Raw genomic sequence first — 19,777 nt, forward strand, 5'->3', positions numbered from 1 at the left:
AAGGGCAGCAGTGCTGTGATCTAAGACCAGGACCTTTCTGCGGGTCCCCACTACTGCCAAACCCCACCCCATCACCCTGTTTTTTACCCAAATGCAGACTCTGCACCTACTCTAAGCCTCAGTTAGAAGCAAATGATAAAACTTCTTCCTGATCAGGAGCCCTGGAAGAATCTCCAAAATGTGGAAGACAGCATTTTTAGGACATGGCGCAGTGCGGTCCCCACTTTACAGGAACATCATCTACTAAGGGGCACTTCCCATCAGCGCTAATGTAATCCCCAGCCCAGTGCTGCCTCGCCAGTCTCCGCGCTGGGGCTAACGGCAACTCCTAGACGGGCATTAAAATGCCTTCGGCTGTCCTTGCTGCTCGCTGTGACTCCTGGGACCTTCTCTGCTCTGACGCTGCACAGTCGCAGCAGGACCCTGACTGAAGTGTTCCCCTCATTGGCAGGACCCCACATTTGCCCTGGAAATCACCCCGACACACACCCGGCCCTCACACCAACCTGTAGTCCTCGTAAGTGAACGAATCCTTCAAGGGCAGTTTGTTGGCATGTGGATGGGTCTGGGAATGAGAAGTTTGGGAAAGCAGAGGTGAAAAGAGAAAAGGGAAAACAGAAATCAGTCAGCAGAATTTCATTATTTAGCTGCCTAACTGATCTAACAAGAACCAAATGAAGCCAGAGGCGTCCAGCCGTGCTACTGAGGGATCATCGGGCCATTATGCTCCCATACATCACTGTCAACTTAATTTGTTGTGCCCAGCAGCCGCCATAAATCTGCTCCCTCCCGTGTCAATCCCAGAACCCAGAGGCACCGCAGAGAACGCCGCGCCGCCGGAAGGGGCTGGCGTCCTGGAGCAGGCACGCCCACGCCGGGCAGGCAGCTCCTCGGCACAGGGAGCCTGCGCCCTCCAGGCGTGGGCTCCACCCCTCCCTGCATCTCGGCTCCAGCATCAGAGAGGAGCCGGCCCAGGCACGCTAATAAACCGAGTTTGTTCCGGCGCTCTGACTCAGGTCATTTGAGAGGAGTCGGCATGAGTGCAGATGAATCACATACGCCATAAATGTGGCCCGCACACCAAAACCCCAACTCCTTTATGAGACTGAAGAAATTTTACAAGGAGAAAACAAAACAGAAACCAGCATATTTTTAATTGTACTATTTTTTTTTTCTGAACAAAAGAACATTTGGTAAAAATATCTCTAACTTCACACTTAGGGGAAAATTTTATACATTTTGTATTCTCCCATCACAATGCTGCCCCCCTTCAGGCACTTAAAAACTTCGCCTCAATTAAGGAATTAAAAGCTGTAACAGTGTAATTTTAATCTCCAGTTTCAATTACCGCTGATAGACAGATTGCAGCAAGCCATCAAATAACAAATGGTTAGTTCTGAGCCGCAGACGCAACCGGCCACAGTAACACAGGAGCCATGCACGGCCCACTCTCCACCAGCCGCGCTGGTGTCCCAGGCGCAGCACAATTTGTCATCACTCACTATAATGCACTTGCTGGCACCGTGTGAGGGGCAGCAGGGGACGAGGCAAAAGTGGCTCAAGCCCTAAATCAATTAGAAGACAAAACCTCGCGCTCCGCATGCAGTTTCAGGCCAACTGTATCTCACAAAAGGCTGCCGGCTGGGCGCCGTGTCCAGGTTTCTGCTTCTTGTCTCTTCCGCGCCCACTGTTAACCCTTTGGAAGACAAGCCCGGCCAAAAGGAGACACCACAGTGGCTCTGGGTGCACGCTCTGCCAACAACGCGGCCCAGGGGGCGTGGGTGAGTCACTCGAGGGCGGCGTGCAGGCGACTCCTGTCCAGCTCTGCAGGCCAGGCAGCCGCGTTCCCGGGGTATCCGTGCTACAGCCCACGAGGGCCGAGGGGCCGCAGAGCACTGTGCTTCACGCCTCCTCTGTCACCAGGGAAGGGTGAGCTTGCTCATCGGCCAGTGCCGTGGCTTCTGCTTACTCATTAACCCGAGCATGGCACGGTCGGGCTTCCCAGGGAGGCGTGGGAAGGGCACAAGGGGTCCAGACTGCCTGCCGTGGGCGCCTGGCCCGCACACCGAGCGTGTCCAACGTGCAGCACTCTCACGTATTAGTAAAAGTGCTCGGAAAAGCACAGGGCAGCAGAGATGAGCTGCTCCTCCTCCCGCACTAAGGGCATCGCAAACGCCCCCCAGAAGCACTTCAAGCTGTAAAGAACAGGGATTCGTGTGCTAAAATTTCAATTTCACATTCTCTGATTTATTGAAACTTTTGCACATCCCAATTCTTCAAACTCTAGGATGAGGGAAATGCTACTGTTCTGTTATTTTTAAGTATTTTAATTTACTTGAACTTTGTAATTTACTCTGATATTTCCAAAGTTGGTAAAATTCAATGCTAAATCCCACAAATACTAAATATTCCACATCTTCTCTCACAAAGCTTGGCTTATTAAATAGGAGAAAAGATGACAATTTTCAAAACCAGAATGCTGAATCGCAAAACAGCTTGGGGAAGTAGGCACAATGCTGCACATCTGTAATCCCTGCTACTGGGGAGGCTGAGGCAGGAGGATCACAAGTTCAAGGCCAGCTTGGGCAACTTGGTGAGGGCCCTTCTCAAACAAAAGTGAGAAGGTGAGGAAGAATCTTCCAACATGGATTTTTAAACAAAGTCTTAGGACCCACAAAACTACTCAAATATAGGTTATTTCAGGAATAAAAAGGATGAAAGATCAACTCTCCAAAATGTCCCCTTCTTACTATTTATATGTAATATCTTATCTATAAATTCATGCTCATGGTCTTAAAGCATTAAGACAAAACAAAAAAATGTGTAAACATTTTTCTGATTGAGCTTGATGATTACTTTGGAGGTACAAAAGTTATATAATATTTTCAGTGTTAGAAATAGTTGTTCTTGTCGTAAAAGGCCAGGGTGCGCCTACTGTGCATAGTTCTGGTATAAAAGCTATTCTGCGGTGACACATGCACTTAACTGTTACATCGAAGCCAAGTGTGACAGGGGAAGGCAGGCGCGTCCCAGGTTGCAGGGCTGGCGCCTCCGGGGCAGCAGCGCCACCTACTGGCATTGTGGAGGAGTGGCTGTGGGTGCAGAGCTAGGACAAGGCTCCTGGCAACTCACATGAGCCCAAGACAGACTTGGTTTTTAAGAAAAAAGTATCTTATACCTAAAATTATAATACAATAACTTTATAAGCATCCAAAAGCATTCAAATATTGAAAACAATCTGTCCATACAAGTATTTAATACTGTACATTTCCACTTATTCTGGAAAAATGAACAGGCCAAGACAAATGTCTACTATAAACGATTTTCATTTAGTGATCAATCTTAGTCCTTCCCCTGTATCCAAAGACTAAAAACCTTCTTTCACAAAGCAGCTCCATGCGCAGTCCACCTGAGCACCCCTCAAATTCTCCTAGGTGAAGGTGCAGGAGCCCGGGGCAAGGCACCGCCTGCCCCAGAGCCGCCTGGTTGGGCTGCGCCCACCCTCTCCCTAGGAAGCATGTCTAACCTCTGCTCTGAAACAAAGTGCAGAATGAACACAGAAGACTTAATTCTCTGTGCCCAACTGGGTTTAGCTGTGACTGCAGTTTCCAAGACACAGATACACCCAGGACAAGGAAGGGTGCCCCCAAACAGTGTTGTGTGGCTGTTGGACACAGGATGACGGTGACCCAGACCCTACACACCAAGACCAACCAGGCAGGAAGGGGCTGCCAACCACTGTCCCAGCCGAGCCCCTGTGAGTGTGGCTTCTGAAGGAGCTGGTTGTCTTCCCAATTTTCTGTGTTGGATGCGCTGACCTTCTTGAGCACAATCAGTATTCAACCTTGGGAGCCGAGCCCCAGCTCCTGCCCAGCCTGGAAGCCGGAGCACCGAGGGGCGCGCTGTGCAAGGTGCCTGCTGGCACCCTCTGTGGAGCCGGGTACCTGTCCAGTCACTTCCCGCTCCCCCCTCGTGACACACAGTAATACTGTGCCTAGTACAAAATAATCACTGTTTGGGAAAGATTAATATCTGAAACTGTTTGTTTGACTTCAATAAAAAGCAGCAATATTGCTAAATATGTAAGTATGACATTTTGAAGAATTTACCATATTGCATAGGTCTGGTAGCGATGCTTAAGGAAATTAAAAACCACTACAGTCAGCAGATTTGATCCTTATTAAAGTTCTGTCTTGAACTATCATTCACATAAAACAAAAATAAACCAAGAAGAAATTTAAATAAAACCTATAGATTATAAGTGTTTGAAGATGAAAAAAACGAACGATATTCTGGCTTTAAAAAATTGATTTAGCATGCAGCTTCTCTTTATAGTCCCTTGATAAAAATGAAATCTCCCTAACAAACACTTAATAAAACCTGTCAATATCTCTGGAAAGAAAAATGACACAAATGCATTAAGTATTAAATACCCTTGGAAAAAGTCACATATTCCATGAATTTTTGATGTACTATCTTGACATTAATGTAAAACCTTGATATTTATAATTGACAGATATTTAATAAAGTATAAAAGAAGATGGCCGCCGCGCAGCATGCAAATTTTTCAGGTTGATCAGAGACCAGGGACGCAGACACGCACGTGCACTAAATAAACAGTTAATATGCGCCACGCAGAGCCGCGCGGCCTCGCGGTAAGCTCCCGCCCCGACCCTTTGTGGGGAGCCACGATAAGCAAGGTTCGTTACTGCGAGAATTCCTAATTCAGCAGCATCTAGTGCAAGAGACAGCTTTGAACAGGAACAGCTCTGCACACTGGAGTCAAGGGCGGTTTTTGTTTTTAACATTGAGCAATGAGCGTTTTAAAAATAAAGATAAGCACCTCCACAAATACATGGGAAGGTATTTCCTGGAACAATTCTCAAAGGAAATGAATTTGACCTAAAGAAAGATTCAAAATCTCTGGGGAGGAACAAAGGGCTAGAGCACAGAAAGAGCGCAAAGACACGAACACTTGTGAAAATCAGGCCTTCCCCAGCTCTAGGGCAGTCCTCCCTCCTCAGTGGCCGCAAGGAACGGCGCTCAGCTCATCAAGAGGACTGCTGGCTCCTGTGCGGAGCTCACACCCTGCTACGATGCAGAACCAATTATCAATTTCAGCACCGTACACGAGTTCAGAGGCAAGAGGAAGGCTACCGTATAATAAAATGTATTTTGAATGTTGTACCTATCCTGTCCTGATGAAAAGCCATAGCATGCAGTTAAACTGTCCTAAAACACATCTGTGAAAATAAATGAATGTATCTGTCTTACTTGGTGGCATATGGTATGAAGGGACAGCCAGGTTAATTAGCCAGGGTCATGCACACCCAACTCCAGAGATGGGCCCATCTCATGCATTTCTACAAAGATGAAACCAGCCCAGAAGCTCACACTTGGCCTCTGAGGGTAGACATGGTCATACACACTCCACAGCTGTGTCAATGCAGCCTCACAGCCAGGGCCCTGCGGGTGTGGACACCACCTGCTGCTTCTCTGCTGGCTGCAGGGTGCCTGGCCTCAGCACATGTTCTGCTCTTCCAAACTGAGGAAGGAGAAAAGAAGCCACAGCAACCCTATGGCTCATCTGGCAAGCCCGAGACTCTCATTCTCCTTGAGAGGAAGCCAAAGGGGCTCGCACCAGGGGGAGGCAGAATGCAGGAGCGTGGGGCCAGGAGATAGGTGGAAGGTGCTTCCGCAGAGACAGCAGCAGGGGCGCGCAGGGCCACCGTGCAGGCCTCAAGCCCAAGGTGGCCTTGCAAAGCCGCGTGGGGACTGATGAACCCTCCTACTTGTATTTTATTTCCTAGGCGGATATAGTACAACTTAACAAGCAAATATAGACTCAGGCATCCATTGAATCTAAAATCTAGATTTGATGACCATAAATCAGAATCAGAGCATGGTTCATATATTCCACTCTTGGGGGAAAAATCTATTTTTAAGGCTTTTATTTTTAAATACAGATTACATCCAACTCCGGGGAATTTTCCATCATAAAGCTCTTTGAATTCACTCAATATGATCAAATAAAAATTTAACTACATCAATATACATTTAATTAGGACTTGCTACTTTACTTTTCACTTACATAGAATTTTCTGTGACAAATATGTATTACTTTATAATAAAAATTAAACAAAAAATGAGATTAGAGAAATAGAATTGTTCAATAACTTCATAAAATTGCTTTTAAGAAGACTCAATCTACTACATCTAAATGTTAAAAATCATCTACATAGTTTAATTCAACTACAACTTACTGAAACCCCGCAAAAAAGGTCTCCATAACGTCTGCATTAGCTGCCACTTGTACACCCTGGCGAAAGATAAATCGATTACAAACAAACCATCAGAGTCAATCAGCACTTGGGGTGAGGGTTGAGACAGGTCTCACTGAGTAGCCCAGAGTGGCCTCGAACCCAAAATGATTCTCGTGCCTGAGCCTGTCAAGTGCTGGCACCTCAGGTGTCCTCTACCACGCTCCACTTCCATCAACATTTTTGACTGTCACTCATTCATTCACTCAACAAGACAGGGCTTTCCTAAGTTGCCCAGGCTAGACTCAAACCTGCAGTCCTTCAGCCTCGGCCTCCCGGCTGGGACTGTAAACAGACACTGCCACGCGGGCTTTCAGCAAGTATTACCCTGACTAGTAGAGTGAGATCATGAGCAGGCTCCATGGAAAAGCCAGCAGGGCAACTTAAAGAGAAAAAATGCCCAGGACGGAGGCGAAGACAGCTGGCGTGCGAGGCAGTTCCACTCCTGCGCTGCAGAAGCTTCCTCTCACATGCACCCTGGCCTGCAGGGCCCTCCATCCTAGGCATGCTGCTGCCTGTGACATTTCTTCGCCCTCACTGGGACAGGATTGTGTCTCTGATAACAGTGAGCCCCCAGTACCCTGCACCCTGCCCCATCCGTAGACACTTATCTGTCTGATCCAGAAGGGAGACTCCTGGTCTTCTTGGAGACAGTGGAGGACGTGAATGCAAGTGGACCTGGGAAGTTGCTACTGACCAATCTGCAGGCCTGCGCAATGGGCCCAAAACGGGAAGTGACAAATTCTCCACATGCCACGACTCCAGGACGAGGACAGGAGCCCCTCTCAGCCCTGGCACAGGCAGCTCCCGGCACCTCCCTCTTGAGCTTCTGCACTTCTGCATTGCTTGTGAACAGAGCACTTCCTGTCTGGAGATCAGGAAACCTCCTTGCCTGCTTTCAAATTCATCTTTGAACACATTGGAGAAAGCTCTTCCCTAAGAGCCCAGCAAGGAGCAAGATGCCACATGCTGCACTGGCGCCACACCCGGTGCACTGAGCTGCCACTGAGATGCGCATGGTGGCCCACACCTGTAATCCCAGCACTGGGGAGGCTGAAAACAGAGATCACTATGACTCCAAGCTATGTAATGAAACCCTATACCAAATACATGTTTTTTGTTTAAAAAAAGGAGCAAGACAGACCAAGGCCCAAGTCCTCGCCCACATGGTCACCAGTGTCCCAGTCACCTCCACATTTGGGATCACCCTATGCATGCAGAGCACCTGGGGCCGCTGGTCACCTCAGCAAGACACCCAAGGGCCCTTGTGCCTCCATTTCTGCATCTGGTAGGCGACTTCTACCTTCGCCTGGGATCAACAAAGCCTGTGTTGGTTGTGGACACCCTGGTGCCCCTGCCATCTCCCTCTGTGGGCTGAGAGAAGGTCTCCAAGCCACCTTGAGCCTACTTCAGAGGTCTGCAAAGTGCCACGAAGCACATTCAGAGGGGTACACACAGGACTGAGACGTGGCTTGGCACAGAGCACTTGCTTTGCATATGCAAGGCGCCGGGTACAAAGCTCAGCACTGCAAAGAACCAGAGAATGTGTATACTTGTAACTCCTCAGTCTTATCATTAAAGAAACCAGAAACAGAATACAAAGCAGTTAGTGCTGGGTAACAGCACGTCTGCATCAAAAACCAAGCTCAAGTTACTTACCTTTAGTTTCATTCGGTATTGTTTTCTTTTCACTTGAGCTATTTTAGGTCTCAAGGATTCAGGGTAAGTCTTCTGCACTCTGTTTAACAAGCAGAGCTGTCAGCTAATTCTAGAAGGACAGCGTGGTGACCAACTTCATGCACAGGGAGCTGACATAGGAGCTGCATGATAACCGTGGCCAGGGGCAAGGACTGCCTGTGACTTATGCAGAAAGCTCTCTGTGACCAGGATCAGGGCTAATAATGGTCACCAGGCTGAAGTGTATATCTGTGTGTGTGCAAGGGGGGGGGGTGTTAATGTCACTCTCTGTGACCAGGAGCAGGGGATGTGAATAGTCACCGGCCAGAGAGGAGCGTGGACTGGTCACTGTCTGTCTCTCCAGTAGGCACTACAATCGACCTCATTCTACTGACAAGGAGACAGAGGGAAACGGCTGTGCTGTGCCCTGGGTTACCGATCAGCAAGCGAGGCCGGAATGACCAGCGTATAGCATTTTCTAGATTTTACTTCAAGGCAAAGGTTAATTAGTTGTCCTACTTTTATAAATAAACTCTTACGAATTCTGGCATGGTAGTACATCTTCAGTTGGTGCAACTGTAAAAAAATGCTTGGTAAATACTGCTGTCATCTAAAATCCATGATAGTAATATTACAAGAGGCACCCTAAAGTTTAGTGTCGGACAGTAATAACAGCACTAAGACTGAGGGTATCGCTTCCCAGGCTGACCGAAAGGACTCCACACAGGTCTTTCTCACCGTCACAGATTTATCAGGCCTGAAGCTGACCCAAGCGCCCCAGGCCCAATGCCCTGGGCTGGAGTTGCAGCCACATGGTACGCAACAGGGGCCTGGGCTCCATCCTAGCACCAAGCAAAATTCTGGCTCAGAAAACATACATGCACTCAATACACGTATGTATGCGTGTGTCTCTTTCCTAAATTATGTTTTAGAACATAGAGGTCACATACATACAAGATTCATTCTCTTGTTTTGGTCTACAGAATTATGCTACACGGGCCCAGGGAGATGGCTCAGTAGAATAAGCACTTCCCTGGCAAGCACAAGGGTCTGAGTTCAATCCCTGGGTCCAACAAAAATAAAATAAAATAAAATAAAAAGAATTATGCTACACTAGTGATCCAACTGATGCCAATGCCCCATTATGTGGAATTCCTATCAGTTTCCAAGAAAACTCTAACTGTTCTCAACACCCATCTTTCTCCCAGCTCCTACACGATCTTGGTGGCCACCTCCACCGATAGGGAAGTGAACCTTGATCTTTTAATGTTTGGCCTTTAAGCCTAAAGGCAGTCAGAGAGGCCTCCAGGTGGCTAGGGGGAAATGCACTCCAGGGTGCAGCATGGAGCCCAGCAGCAGCAGAGTCACACTGCTCGGTGCCGCACCACCTTGGCGGTTAAGTTCGTCTTCAGGAGGTGGACATCTGCCTCAACCAAGGGAGCCCCGGAGACACTGCTCTCAGGATCAGATGCTACTTGGGTGCTGACTTCCAGGAGCTGGCTGTGGCACTCCACAAACAACACAGGTGGGGAAGGGCCCGCTCTGCCACGCAGCTCGGCACAGCCCTGCTGGGTGCGGTGTGCACTGGCATCTGGGCTCTCAGAATGCTGCAGAGACCCGGGTCACAGAGGTCCAGCTCGTGTCTTGACCTCAGGAAGCTTGATAATGACCCACACTCCCTTCATTTCTGTATTCTCAGGCCTGAAGATGTCGGAAAGGTCCAAAGAGCAAATCCCCAGCACTACGCCTCCAGGTCAGTCCAGGAGGGACACAATGACAAATGTCTCTCCTGGAGAAGACGGGCGCAGGCTTCCACACGAGACATCCCAAAGCCTCTCACTCCGCAACACTAAATCGCTCATGAGGAGGAGTGACTCTGAAAAGCCCCAACCTCAGCAAGGGGACTTTCAAATGCACCACTCTGTGACTTGAGAGATAAAAAAAAAAACTTTCAACAACATTAGTGAAATTCTCCCATTAAAAACTACATTTCAGGTTATAATGTACAGAGTCCAAGTAGAACACCAGTACTAGAAGTCCAGATGGTCTCTTCAAAAGCCAGATGTAACTGAACACATCCACACCGTGACAGCAGCGGCAGGGTCTGTCTGGATGAAGCAAAGTTCCCGACTTCACCTTCAGCTGTGCAGTGGCTGGCATGGGCGGCCCCAAAGGTTCCCAGGTTGTGGGAACAGCATGGTCGCCAAGCTGGCACTGCCAAGCGGTGCTGTGGACCTGCAGGGGGTGCACTGGCTCGTGTGCAGGCCCTTGTGTCCTTTGGCACACACCCTTGACAGGGACTAGAGCCCCACCTGGGCCTTTCTCCTCTGCTGCTGGGTCAAGGCAAGTAGCCCGCACCCGCACATGGATGCTTCCTCGCCAGGAGCCCCTAGAGCTCCAGGCACAGGCCGTGGGCCTGACACCGGCACCTCCAAAGCCAAAGCCACAACAGACCTGTTCTCCTTGTTGTTACCTATCTCAGCGATTTCATTCTAGTGAGGGAAAACTAACACAAGTTGTTTTTTTAAAACTTCCCTTCTTCATCTCATGAACAGTGAAAACAGGTGCCAGCCCTTTCTCAAATGCTGTTGTACAAGAAGGCGAGTGGAGGAAGAAGCAGGCACTAAAATGCTCCTGTGTCTCATCAGAAGCGAGGCCTGCACCAAGCCTGACCTGGGGCCCACCTGAGGCAGACAGGAACCAGAGGGAAAGCACGAGTCTTATTCCCTCCTTTTCCACAAGGATCATACTTCATCTCTCATGTTCTTAATTAAATGTTTTACTGATCAATAGTTATGAAATGAACTTATTCTTCTCTTTTCAGAAGAAATGCCATCTAACATTCTAGAGTGCTACCATTTTGTCAGAGCAGTCAGTTTCTGGAAACAACTTTTCTATGAAGGAATATTTTAATCAGTGCGTATCTTTTCAAGCACTGCTAGAAAACAGGCAATTGTTAATTTGTTCACCTGGAACAGAAAGTCAAAAATCCAATATATTGACTCAAGCTGTCTTCTGATGGGACATGTTGGACCACAGTCATTGACAAGAAGGGCTTGGGATGGGCCCGAAGAGCCAGCTGGCGCGCTCCAACCCAGAGCACAGCTCTGAGAACACGTCCATTTGGGGACAGGCGTGGCAATGCCACAGTGGCTCCAGAAGAAAGGACCTGTGGGGTGTGTGCATGTTTGGCAGAAGAGGACAATGGAAGGTGAGGTCCCTAGTCCTATGTCACACAACTCTGGCAGCCACACACCTCTGCAGGGGCAGGAGACCCCAGGCTGCATCAAGATTAAAGACAGCATCACGACAGGGCAATGCCTCAAAGGCACAAGGACCATCTGTAAACCAAGTGGACAAAGCCAGGATGCAAGGGAAGAATAAAATGCAGGGAAGTGAAGCAACAGTGCACAGAGCCAAGTCCTTGGGCCTGACTGTTCCTCACAGGGTCAGAGGAGGAAACAGACAAGGGACCAGTCAGACCAGATCTCAGCTTCCTCACTAGAGAGGAATAAGGAAGCCCAAGGGAGCCGAGAGGAAACACCTGAAACAACACCCAGTGAGGGAAGGAATGGCAGGGGAAATGAGTGAGCAAGCCTGCCTGCAGCAAGCTGTCACTCACCAGCCAGGCCAAAGAGGGCACAGTCACCCTGCAGCCCCAGCTCCATGCCCCGAGGCAGAACTGCAGGTGTGGGGCTGACATACACAGACAGTCAAGCCAGGATGTCTGGTTGGGACAGGAGGTGGGAGACAGCCTGAGGGCAGGGGCCTGGACACAGGCCCATTTCTACTTGAAAGGTTCTCTATGTTTCTAAATCAAGCAGCACCAGACAAAGAGATGGGACTAGAAATAATTTCCATGCGGATGGCTGAGCGCTGCATACCACAGGCAGCGACACTCCACCAGGTTTGTGCAACTAACGAGTCCTACTCTACAAAAGGAAAGGTTAGCAGACTGCTTTTGCAAGATAAATAGCGGCAAGCAGCATGCACACCTTGGCAATTCTCTCCTGGGGCAGAAGCCAAGAGGGGCCGGGTGCAAGCAAGGACAAGCCAGGCCTGCACGCAGGGCCAGGAGCCGTGGCCTGTCCCACAAGGGCTCACAGGCTCAGGGATGCAGCCTGCTCTTGCCCATGCCCAGCTAGCCTCAGCGCAGAGCAGGTGGCAGCTCCGGACACACTGGAGCAAGGTCTTAGGGCTTTTGTGCTCTCAGTGGACTATCCCTAGCAAACAATAAGCACCAAGGGTCGGCCATCACGGCTCTGCAATTGCGGACACTCCTGCTCCGGACGCGGCAGTGGCACAGGGCTCTCCACTCTGCGGAGCACACGGGCAGGCTCTGTGCTCAGGTCACAGATGGACCTGGAGCTTAGAGTCAGCTGCAATTACTCAGGCTGTGGAAGATGGTGCAGATGACAATCTCTTCCTAAACACTTAATGAATCTACTGCAAAAAGAAAAAAATCTGTTTTCCCATCTGCACCTCCAGACACATATAATAAAGTGACATTTTCCAACATAGGTTTTTCTAGATCATTAGCTTTGTCAGTTAAGACTCTCTGCTCGGCAAAATGACCATTATTCTTTCTAGTCACCTTTTAATTTCTAAAACCCCCAAAATTTACAAAATCTGTTAAATAGTCTTTAAATTATTTATCCTTGAAAAACTGGATGTACGAAGCAGTTTCTCCCCATTTTCACAACTTTCCAGATTGGAACATTTCCCCCTCCCACTGACTCCCTTAGCTAAATCCCAAAACAAAAGTTTTTAAGATCCCCCTCCTTTACAGTTCCGTGTGACCTACGATGACCTCTGAATTCCTAACGCAAGCACTCTACCATACACTTCCTCACCTTTGCTTCTGTAACCTAGCAAGTCGCCAGCCAGGGGATTGTGACCTCAACTCCGCTTGTCCATTCAGAAGGAAACACGCAAGGCAGGCACGCATGGTCCCATTTCTGCCCCCATGGGTAGCTGCTGGCCAGAAGCCACAACCAGACCAGAGTGACAAGGCACAGGCAGGGATGCTGGGCAGGCAGAAGCGAGCTCCTTGGAAGGCAGGAGACAGGAGGGGCCTCCAGAGGGAGTACCACACCCTCCTGCTGGATGCCCCACACGGGCCCTGATAAACACAGCTCCTGGGTCACCACCGCCACTTCCTGTCTTCAGAAGTCCACAAACAAGGTAGGCATGGGTCACCTTGCACTGGGTCATCTTGCACATTTGCAACATGTAGGTTTCTTTGAAATTCTTTCTAAAGGCTTCATCTTATGTTTTCATACCAGCAACTGACCTTAGCAATTGTGCTTGCCAGGCAGATGCTGTGCCGCTGAGCCATGTCCCAGGGCCAAGGCTTCATCTTTGATTTTTAAAAAATAAGGAAGGCACATGCTAAGAGAGGAGCACAGTTAAATGAACCCCAGAAGAGCAGCAAGGCAGCCAGGAAAGCAGTACCCTGGCTCAGCTTGGGGTGCGAGCCAAGGTGGGCAGAGACCTTGCTGCCCACATTTGCACGCTGTCTTCCACCCCCACACAGGCGCACCCAACATGCTGTCTGGGGCCGTGCTGCAGCTGGGTAATGGGTACAGCAAGGGTGCCCACTGCTCTGACCAGCTGCGGGCCTCCAGGGGGAGCTGCTGGGCGGCTGTGGCGTGGGTCAGCTCCAGCTGGACCTATGCCAAGGTCCTGAGTTACTGGTCATTCACAGACTAGACCTCTTCCCAGTAACTTCATGATGCCCACAGTGCATAGGGAAGCATACTCACAGCTGACAGAACGGACAGCTTCTGTCTGACTCAGAAGCTCCCCTGACTTCAGTAAGTAAAGCAACTACTGGTCATCAGGCCAAGCACATCTTTAGTCTCCTGCCTGCTAAGCTCTATTCCACTATGAATCAGCAGAGCACACTGCTGCTCTTGGTGAACACGAGACCTGCAGGATGAACCGTGCCTGCACACAAGGCTGAAAGCGGCAGACATAAGAAACTTTTAAGAAGGATTTTAGCCAGGGTGGCAGGGCACACCTGCAACCAGGTCCTGGGGAGCTGAGGCAGGAGAAGCACAAATTCAAGTCAGATGAGCAACCTAATGAGATGTGCTATCTCAAAGTAAGCATTAAAAAAAAAAAAAAAAAGCAAAGAGGGGTGCTGGGGATGACAGTGCAAAGGCCCTAGGTTCAATTCCCAGTGCCACAAAAAAAGCTTTGTACAATCTTGGAGAAATGAAGAAAATCACAATTCCTTCACAGAAAAGAATACAGGAGGCAAAACAGCAGTGGTATCACTTGATCCTGGAAGCGTGCAAGTGAAATCCTGCAGGTTCCATGCGCCTCTGTCCTTTCTAAGGCTCCTGAACAAGGCGTCCTCTGCCGGTCTGCTCCAGGCATCACAGGACCGACGAATGAGAGGCGCCCTTTCCTCCCCAAGCAGGGCTGGTGCTACAGAGCAGGGGCTTCCAACAGTGCAGCAAGGGCTGGCCTGGAGTCTGGTGATTGCGTTTCTAGAGATGGACAGTCTCTGTCCATGTGGAAAGGTGGCATGCACCCCACACACACGGCACCAGGCACGGCAATGTCAGAATGGGCCACGCAGGGCAATAGAGGTTGGCATGCAAGCACGGTGGGTGAGAGGGTGCAAAGCAGAAGGCCACGCCCCGGAGGTCCTGCAGGGCCCAGCTGCCGCCTGGCTGGCCTGTTTCTCCACACGCAGTGGGAAGGCAGAGACTGTATCTCCTTTTGCTGGCACTTGAAAGATGCCAAAAAGATCATGTCCCTCCAGAAAAGCAGACTTAATAAAGCTGATAATGCAAATGATAAAAAGGTTGTTCTTCAGAGAAAGTCATCTATCAATGAATGAATCAAACAAGGAGAGTGAAGGCAGAAGGCCACCAAGGCTTCAGCACATGGTAAAAACGAGCAAGGAACAGGGGCAGCACGCAGTATAGGCCTGCAGTGCTGCGTCCAACCCCGGCGACGCTAGCAGCAGACATTCCTGCCTCAGCCTTCTGACGAGACCACACTTGGCCTGCAGCCACCAAAGCCTGAAGACAGCCCAATGTGGCCAGGCCTGGGCTCCTGGGCCAGAGGAGCCATGAGATAGGTGTTTGAAGACTAAGAAACAGAATTTGTAATGTTGGGTACACACTGCAAAAAACTCCACGAGTGCACACACTTCTTCCGTGAGGAGGCCGAGGACGTGCCACACAGCACCATACCAGAAATCTCAGGGCTTGCATCAGCCTTCTGGCCTCTCCACACTGCGCCCCAGCACCCTTACCTCAGGAACTGTCATCACCTGCCTTTTAGGAAAGGGGAGCTGAATCTGTTTGCAAGCAAAAGAGAAAAAGAAGATGATACAAGGAAAGGAAAGGCAGAAAGCAGGAGGGCTGTCACCCACCAGAGACTCAGGCTGGGGGGCGGGGTGGGGGGCGCGGGTCAGGCCTCTCATCGGCTTTGCTCTCACCCTCCCAGCCAACTGCGGCTCGGCCTTCACTCGCTTGCTGCACACTGCTGGTCCCAATCCGGGACTCCGGCACCCTCAATATGATGGATCGGGGCTTTTCCCCGTGGATTGCACAGCCACAGCCAACATAAGAGCCGTCTCACACTCCCACAGCCAGAGCTCCCACGGCCAGAACTCAGGCCATGTTAAGGCCTCCATAAGGCCTACCTTAAATGTGGAAAGGTTTATTTTGGTGTCTTCGATTTCACACACCTGTTTTTGTCCTTTGAAGCAACTAAAAACTGTGGCACAGAAGGGAAGCAGTGCAAAGCACTGGAGTGGCTCCACACAGGCCCTGGCTACCTGGGCCAGAGGCCCAGGATGCTAGCCTTCCACGCTCACCTCGGGCCCAGCAAGGGGCCCTAGAAACCCCTGGAACACCCTTCACAGGGCCAGGTCAGTCCTGGCGGCCACCAAGGACAACTGCGAGGACCTCTGCTGCCTGCTGGCCATGCGCTGGGGGTGGGACTGTGCATGCACGGCAGGTTGTGTCCTACCATATCTGTCCAGATCTGGCCTGGAGGCCTGGGAAACCCTGTCAGTAGAATAAATGAGACTAACTTTTCTCCCACTGCTAGCTGGTATTTTCCAGTATTTTCAGCTATATATGCATATGACTTTTCAAAAAGCTTTCCCTGAAGGCAGGAGGGGTAGCTTAGCAGCAGCATTTGCCTTCTACATGTGAGGCCGTGGGTTCCATTCCCAGCACTGGGAAAATAGTGTTCATTTAGAAAAAAGAAAACAAACAAACAAAAATGCTCCCTGACACCAACAAGAGACCAGCTGTGCCCACTATCTTCGGGTTCCCTGACCCACAGATGACAACAACCTGCCCTGAAGACACAGGCACAGGGCCAACCTCGGGGGAAGCAGGGGACTAAGCTGAAGAGGGACTGGCTGTACTAAACTGCTGGTACTCAGCACCAACAACCACTTCTGCCTCAGGGGAAGGGTCAGACAGGTGGGCTCCTCCCACCCTGCTCCTCCAGCCCAGGGTGCCTGCTTCACTACCTGGGGCCCACAGCCCAAGATGAGCCTAAAAATCTAATCCCACATGGCTGCAGTGGACCAGTCACTGTGTCCAAGATGGGCCTGGCTCAGGCAGGTTCCGAGCTGGGCAATGACAGTGACAATTAGCCATTACTGGGACCAGGCCTACAAATATGCTAAGCATCCTCACACAGAGCCAACACTTCAGCCTCACAGGGCCCCATGGGAGACAGACACCGCCATCACCCCATTTCACAGATAAACTAAGGTCCAAAAGAAACTTGCCTATAGTCACTCTCCAACCACCACAGTGCAGGATGTACATGAATATGGCATACCTCACACATATAAAATTAAATAAAAAATAAAAGGTGAGTCCACAAAGTGGACCCCTTACCTTTTTGGTAAAGGTGTGTACTTCAGGAAGTGCTCTCAAACTTCTCACCTAATCATCCCAATTCAGATTCAAACAGAGTGCAGCTGTTTGTACACTGGTACCCAAGTCCCAGGGTTTGGAGCCCCAATCTCACACTCCCTCGCTATGATGTATCAGCCACGCCATGCAGAGGAGTTCACATGGACAGCCATTTCCAAACAGCAACATGTGTTTGTCAGGACACCATACACAGTCCTCCTGGAGCCTAAGCCTGGATCACCTGATCCCCTATCTAGCCACTCCAGCACCAGAAAAATAAGCATCCCGTGGCACCAAACACAACAGAGGGACCTGCCCTGCCTGAGCACTACATAACCATGAATTCAGATTTAAACGCATATTCAATGTAAGAGCACTATGTGTCTCCTTGATGTGGTCACCAACACTGAGACAAGCTTCCACTCTGTCACCTCCACCCACTTCGAGTAGCAGCTGTCCACTGGGACAAGGACACCATGCCCCAGGGTCCCCCTCCTCCCGCATCCTAGATACAATCCGCTCTACTCAGATCAGTGTATTCCAAGGGTCAGTTTTGTGACAAACCTGACAGTCACAAGTACAACAGAACTACAGTGATTTAAAAACTAAAGGGCAAAGTCCTTTCAGTCTGGCAAATAGCCAGTAGTCACAATGCTTCTGTACAAAGGACAGAAAACAGCTCAGATGAAAACAGAAGATTGTAGAGCAATTTGTTTTCTGAATTTAATCTTTCACACAGAAAAAAAAAAAAATTAGTACTTCAGCATTCATTACAGTTGTAATAGAAGGTTAAAAAACAATAAGAAATCTAAGTGATATTCTCCATGATCAAGAAGGAAGGAGGGAGTGAGACGACCCGGGGCCCGCGGATCCTGAATAGACCCAGAGCGCAGGCCTAGCGTGTGAGAGGACCCAGGGCAACCGGATCCCAAATAGACCCAGAGCGCAGGCCCAGCGCGTGAGTGAGACGACCGGGGCTGCGGATCCTGAATCGACCAAGAGCACAGGCCTAGTGTGTGAGTGAGACCGCCTGGGGCCCACTAGATCCTCATTTGACCCAGAGTGCAGGCCCAGCGTGGAACCCTTCAGCAGAACTCCCTGCAAAGAGGCTAGAGGCAAGACCCACCCAGCTGATTCAGCAGAACATCCTGCCAGACAGACACAAAGGGTTCAACTCCAACAGCTGCAGCAGGAAGTGGAGCACAGCAGCCAGATCCAAGCAACACCCACCTGGAGGAATCTGAACTTTGTAGATCCAGACCTGATGGATGCTAAGGTAATAACTCTATCCAAGCTCTACACCAAAGGTCAGAAGACAGTGGTATACAAAATGACAAAGAGAAGGAGCAAAATGCAGTCTCAGGCCCCGAGTCCACCCAGTACAATTGCAGAAGACACTAGCATAGAGGAAACTGCAAATCACACATCTGATATCTCTGAAACAGTAGCACTGGAAGTACAGAAACAACTGCAGAAAGGTATAGAAGAAATCAGATCAGAAATAATTTCTGAACTAAAAAATGTAGTGATAACTATAATCAAAGAAGTACTAAATGCTTCTAAAGAAAACACTGATTAAAAAAAATAGAGCAGAATATAAAAATGATGGAACCCCTTAATAAGTAATATAGGAAAGAAATAGAATATATGAAACAGAATCAAAGTGATATACAGGAAATTAAAACCTCAATCACAAGCTGGCAAAACTGTTTGAGGGAAAGTGAAAATAGACTTTCTGACTTTAAAGACACCATTGCAGTTAGTGAAAAGGTAAGAAAAGATCTCTTAAAAACAACTAGCATGCAGGAAAAAAATAATTCAATACCTGCAAGATGATGCAAAGATGAACAATATGAGACTAATAGGCATCAATGAGAAGGAAGGAGTCAATACAAATGATATAAAAAGAATATGGGCAGAAGTAATAGCAGAAAACTTCCCAAAGATGGGGCAACAATCTGACATTCGGTAACCGAAGCATATAGAACTCCAAATAACACCAACCCAATGAAAACCACACTCAGACATACAATAATCAAGATCCTAGAAATTCAGCACAGGAACAGTATACTAAAAGCCACTAAAGAAAAGAAATAGATCACATTTAAAGGAAAACCCAACAGAATAACAGCAGACTTCTCTTCACAAACCATCAAGTCAAGAAGAGCAGGGAGCAAAGTACTTCAAGTCTTGCAAGAAAACAAATTCCAAACCAGACTGATACACCCTGTAAAACTCTCTTTCAAGTATAATGGAGAAGTGAAATACTTCCATGACCCAGAACAACCAAAGAATTTCATGATGACGAAGCCAAGCCTACACAGATTACTAAATGATGTTCTAGAGAGGGAGAAAATTGATCACAGCCCCATGAATGAGAATGGAAAGAACCTACCAAATAGGGCAAACAATTAAAAACAGGAGAATAAGAGGTATACAAGAGTAGTCTTTCAGTTATTCTTTTGGGTTCAGTAGCAAAATATTTCCATCAGTACACTCTACAAATGGACTTCTCTTCCACTCTATGGGTCATGATTCCATCTGAGTCTACAGGGTGGATTTCAAAGAAATAGCTGTAGCTCAGTCCCACAAGTGACGCCTAGCCACTAATAACTGTCATGGTCATTCTGCAGGTCCACAACACACTAGAACTTTGTGTGATATCCTATCCTCAAACTGTTAGAAGTGCCGGTCATTTATTTGCCATTCCAGTATTTATCTTATGTTTTACACTTAGTACTTCTTTGCTGTCATGAAAACTTTTTCTTAGTTCAATTGTTTTGAAACATTTAATTTTTAATTAATTAGTATTTAATTTTCTGAATATGCTTAATCTTAATTTTTGTTCTAAGATTTATACTATATCTTTAACTTACA

The 19,777-nt window shown here is 48.7% G+C and overlaps 1 protein-coding gene across 1 annotated transcript in view; it reads right to left on the bottom strand.

Annotated features, from left to right (window-relative positions):
- Nucleotides 1–19,777, bottom strand: part of Setd3 (SET domain containing 3) — a 75,912-nt gene that overhangs the window by 30,774 nt on the left and 25,361 nt on the right. The window contains exon 6 of the mRNA XM_012515569.2: nt 507–565. Coding sequence (XP_012371023.1) covers nt 507–565 — 59 coding nt within the window. The remainder of the gene's footprint in view (nt 1–506; nt 566–19,777) is intronic.

The sequence above is a fragment of the Octodon degus genome, unplaced genomic scaffold (assembly GCF_000260255.1).
Source record: "Octodon degus isolate 3935 unplaced genomic scaffold, OctDeg1.0 scaffold00070, whole genome shotgun sequence".
Taxonomy (NCBI): Eukaryota; Metazoa; Chordata; class Mammalia; order Rodentia; family Octodontidae; genus Octodon; species Octodon degus.